The sequence below is a fragment of the Portunus trituberculatus genome, chromosome 48 (assembly GCF_017591435.1).
Source record: "Portunus trituberculatus isolate SZX2019 chromosome 48, ASM1759143v1, whole genome shotgun sequence".
Classification (NCBI taxonomy): domain Eukaryota; kingdom Metazoa; phylum Arthropoda; class Malacostraca; order Decapoda; family Portunidae; genus Portunus; species Portunus trituberculatus.
In genome coordinates, this window is record NC_059302.1 from 17,127,253 (window position 1) to 17,132,252 (window position 5,000).

The following is a 5,000-nucleotide window of genomic DNA, read 5'->3' on the forward strand; positions in this document are numbered from 1 at the left end:
GTTATAACAACTTATGAAACTACATTCATGTATAGCTTTCCTTCTCTACCTTACCAAGTTTATGAGAACTATAACAGCAACTGATTAATATTACTTCACTCTCCCCTCCTCCCAGAGTGCATTAGCGCTAGTACTAATCTGCATAGTAAATTATCCTTCTCTATTTTCAATGCTGTCTACATCGCTGTCCCTTGTAACAGTTTCTCGTGTTGGTATGTTGTGTGAGAGATGGTGGATAGGGAGATGCCTCACTCTGTAATGCCCTGTTTTCATGTGTGTGGCTTGTAAGTGGTGGTGGTGGTACTACTATTACTATTACTACTACTACTGCTACTACTACTACTAAAACTATTACTAATACTACTATCACTACTACCACCATTCGACCTACTCCTATGCAACCACCACCACTACTATCGCTATCCTTTCACCCCAATCCTTTCCCAATTACAGCTCCGCCCCTTTCCTTGCATCCCGCCACCGTAACATGCCGCACAGTTACGCAAACACAATGGAGGAATTACTGCATCCACGAACCATAGCAAGCGAACACACAAACAAACAAACAAATACATAAGTGAATTGAGTGAACTGCATACGAGGGCATGGAGGAGGAGGAGGAGGAGGAGGAGGAGGAGGAGGAGGAGGAGGAGGAGGAGGAGGACGAGGAAGAGGAGGAGGAGGAGGAGGAGGAGGAGGAGGAGGAGGAGGAGGAGGAGGAGGAGGAGGAGGAGGAGGAGGAGGAGGAAAGACACAGCTGTTTGAAATAGGAGGAAATACAAGAGAGAGAGAGAGAGAGAGAGAGAGAGAGAGAGAGAGAGAGAGAGAGAGAGAGAGAGAGAGAGAGAGAGAGAGAGAGAGAGATCAAAGACAGACACGAAAAACAAGTCAGAGAGAGAGAGAGAGAGAGAGAGAGAGAGAGAGAGAGAGAGAGAGAGAGAGAGAGAGAGAGAGAGAGAGAGAGAGAGCTTTGGGAGGAGAAGAGGGGGAGAAGAAGGAGGTAAAGTGGAGGAGTAAAACAAACATGAAGAGGAAAGAGGAGGGACAAATATAGAGAAGCAGAGAAGGAGAAAGAGAAAATGAGGGAGAGAGAAAGTGTTGGTGGGGTTACAGGGATTGATGGAGGGAAGGAGAGAGGAGGGAGGGAGGGAATGAGGGAGGGATGTAAGGAGGAAGAAGAAAAGCTGGAGGGAACAAACGGAAAGAGGCGTCCTGGGTGACCGGTGCTGAGTCACACTTACACACACACACACACACACACACACACACACACACACACACACACACACACACACACACACACACACAGGTACACATAATGACTCGTACATTCCTGATAACACACACACACACACACACACACACACACACACACACACACACACCTGGCGAAGGAATAGACGAAGGAAACACACCTGTCTCTTTCTGTCTACCTGTCCCTGCCTCACACCTGCACCTTTGTACTTCATCTCTCTCTCTCTCTCTCTCTCTCTCTCTCTCTCTCTCTCTCTCTCTCTCTCTCTCTCTCTATTTCATCTTTTGTATTTTCTCCTATTTTTCTTCTTTTCTTCTTTATCTTCTTTTCTTTTTCCTTTTCTATCCTTTCTTTTTAACACATTTCTTTTCTTTTCTCTGTCACAGCTCTGTTATTTTCTTCGTTCTTCTTTTCCTCCTTTTCCCTCTCCTTTATTCTTTCTATATTTCACTTCATGTTTTTTTCTTTTCTTTTATTTCTATCCTTTCTTCCGTGTTCTTTTTGTCTGCTTCTTTCCTCTCTTCCTTTCCTACTTCATTACCTCCTTCTTCCTCATCTACTATTCCTTACTTCAATTTCTTTCCCTGATTATTCTCCTCTAAATTTCCCTTATTTCTTTCTGAATTTCATCTTTTCCATCAATACCTTCACTCTTCTATTTTCCTTCTTACTGTCTACTTCCATTTTCCCTCTCCCTCTTTCTCTTCCTCCATCTAGTTCCTTCCTCTCGAAACTTTCTTTTCTTTCCTCCTTTCCCTTCCAAATTTCTCTTTCCTTCACACATTCCTCCTCCTTCACCTCTCCCTCCTCTTACTTCTCCCCTCCTTCTCTCCTCCTTTCAAAATTCTATGCTTTTCCCAACTTTAGTCAGTCACATGCCAATTCTCATCCTCTTCTTACTCCTCCTCCTCTTCTTCTTCTTCTCTCCTGCGCAATGTTATTTTTCCAAAAGCTTTCCTCCCTCAGTTCATTTGTCGTTTTCCTAAGTCTCTCTTTGTTCCAGCGACGAGAGAGAGAGAGAGAGAGAGAGAGAGAGAGAGAGAGAGAGAGAGAGAGAGAGAGAGAGAGAGAGAGAGAGAGAGAGAGAGAGAGAGAGAGAGAGCATGGAACCGTAACGAAGAGCAAGGGTGGAAGAGGAGGAGGAGGAGGAGGAGAGGAAAGGGTAATGTCCCCCTCTCTCTTCTCCTCCTCCTCCTCCTCCTCCTCCTCCTCCTCCTCCTTCTCCTCCTCTCTCACTATGCTCTGCCTACCACTTATTATAAAACCGGTCCAATAATCTACCTTCCTCCTCCTCCTCCTCCTCCTCCTCCTCCTCCTCCTCCTCCCTCTCCTCTTCTTCTCTCCCTTTCTTCTCCCTCTAGCACCAGTTACGTCCCCCCCATTCACTCACTCACTCCATATTCTCTCTCTCTCTCTCTCTCTCTCTCTCTCTCTCTCTCTCTCCCTTTATCTTCCGTTGCTCAGATTTCTGCCTCCTCCTCTTTTTTCCTCCCTTTCTCCTCTTGCTGCTCCTCCTCAGCCTCTTGGAGTCACTTGCACTCTTTGCTCTCCGTCACACTCCCCACAGCCTTCTCCTCCTCCTCCTGCTCCTCCTCCTCCTCTGCCTCCTGCTCCTCTTCGTCTCCTCTCTTCCTTCTCTTCCTCCCTCACCACCTCCTGCTTTTCTCCCATCTTTTCTTGTGCTCTTCTCTGTTCCTCTGTCCACCTGACCTTACCTCCCCTCTCCTCCTCTTCCTCCTCCTCCTCCTCTCCCTCCTCCTCCTCCTCCTTCTCTCTTCTGCTCAGACCCGCGGGAGGAGTTACTGTTATTGTTGCGGCTCGACTTGACCTCCCCTCGCCTGCGGACACACACACACACACACACACACACACACACACACACACACACACACACACACATACACACACACACTTAAAATACCACGACTGTAAACACAGAAAATAAAAGTAAAGTTCAAGATGAGAGAGAGAGAGAGAGAGAGAGAGAGAGAGAGAGAGAGAGAGAGAGAGAGAGAGAGAGAGAGAGAGAGAGACGGTGAGGGCGGCCACGAGAGGGCAGCACCAGAGAACAAAACAAAACGTCAACAAGGGGTCACTTCATCCACGAGGAGGAGGAGGAGGAGGAGGAGGAGGAGGAGGAGGAGGAGGAGGAGGAGGAGGAGGAGGAGGAGGAGGAGGAGGAGGAGGAAGCAGGAAATGAAGAATAAGAAGAGCTGGATTGAGAGCGATTAGAGAAACGAGACATCTTCCTCCTCCATCTCTTCTACCTTCTTCTTCTCTTTTTCTTCCTCATCAACATGTAGATTTTCTTTTTCTTTATTATCTTCTTTTCCTCCTCTTTTTCCTTTAAATTCCAGATATTCTTATTCTTTCCTCCTTCTCCTCATCCATTCTTCCATTTCTACCATACCACTTGTCATCCTCCTCCTCTTTCTACTCTTCCTTCTCCTCCTCCTCCTTCCGTAATCTTCAGATCTCCCTTTCTTCTATTTCTACTACACCACTTGTCGTCGTCATCTTCCTCCTCCTCCTCCTCCTCCTCCTCCTCCTCCTCCTCCACCTCGTCCTTCTCTTCTTCCAAACACCCGCAGACAGTAACCCAACACCCACCAAACCCTAGACACAGACTAACACACACACACACACACACACACACACACACACACACACACACACACACACACACTACAACACAATCCCAAAGACACACGCTTGAGAGCTAATCAACACCTACGTCCTCACACTTACACCTGCTCATCCACACAGACAGCAGGTGTGTTTTGAGTCTTACCTGATACACACACAAACAACACTATCCCAAAGACTGAGTGTTAATTACTTCCCACACCTACTACACCAACACATATAAAGTAGGTGCGTTTGATGAGAGAGAAGCAAGTGTGGAGTCTTACCTGATACAGAGACCTCCATGGTGGCGTGGATGGGCACGTTGGTGTTGAGGGACGGCGAGAGGGTGATGTCGCCAGAGTCCTTGTTGATCTCTACCAATCCCGCCTTGTTGCCGCTCACGATGTGGTAGGTAAGCTGCGGAAGAAAAGGGAAGATGTGTAAGAGGCGAGTTCAGTTCTTTGTCAATTTTTTTTTTTCTAATATAATGTAGTAGGTTAGTACTAAGTGATGTTCTCTTTGGATACGTTTACCAGTTTGATTGTCTATCTATTTACTTTCTTTTATTTGTTTAACGATAGGTTGTTTTGATTTATTTTTCAGAGCTAGGATGATGCTCCCTAAAATAAAATAAAAAACTTTCAAATTATCTTTTTCATTTTGTTTATTCATCTATTTCCTTTAACATTCTTTTTTTTTAATGGAGGAAAAGTATTAGTATGCCTTGTATGCCATTCAAGGTATACTGTGTTAACTGAAGGAAAGGAGAGTAAAGCAAGAACAAAAAAAGAGAAATGAAGTGCAGAAAGAAAGGATGTTAAAATAGATCAAGGAGAAAAATCAAGAACAATGCTTGTGTGTGTGTGTGTGTGTGTGTGTGTGTGTGTGTGTGTGTGTGTGTGTGTGTGTGTGTGTGTGTGTGTGTGTGTGTGTGTGTGTACATGTGCGTGTGTGTGTCATGTCTACCAGCAAGAGGAAGCAAGAGGAAGGAAAAAATAGAGACAGAGAAAAAATGGACAATTGAACTAAATGAAGCCACGTTGAACTCACGCACACTCGCGCACGCACACATGCACTCACGAACATTCACCTCTGCATGTTGAACGAAAACTTTTGC

General features: G+C 45.6%; 1 protein-coding gene across 7 annotated transcripts in view; it reads right to left on the reverse strand.

Moving 5' to 3' along the window:
• LOC123498670 (protocadherin-like wing polarity protein stan) overlaps window positions 1-5,000 on the reverse strand; it is a 469,084-nt gene that overhangs the window by 446,165 nt on the left and 17,919 nt on the right. For all 7 annotated transcript variants that reach the window (XM_045246001.1, XM_045246004.1, XM_045246006.1 and 4 more), the window contains exon 2: window positions 4,168-4,300. In XM_045246001.1, coding sequence (XP_045101936.1) covers window positions 4,168-4,300 — 133 coding nt within the window. The remainder of the gene's footprint in view (window positions 1-4,167; window positions 4,301-5,000) is intronic.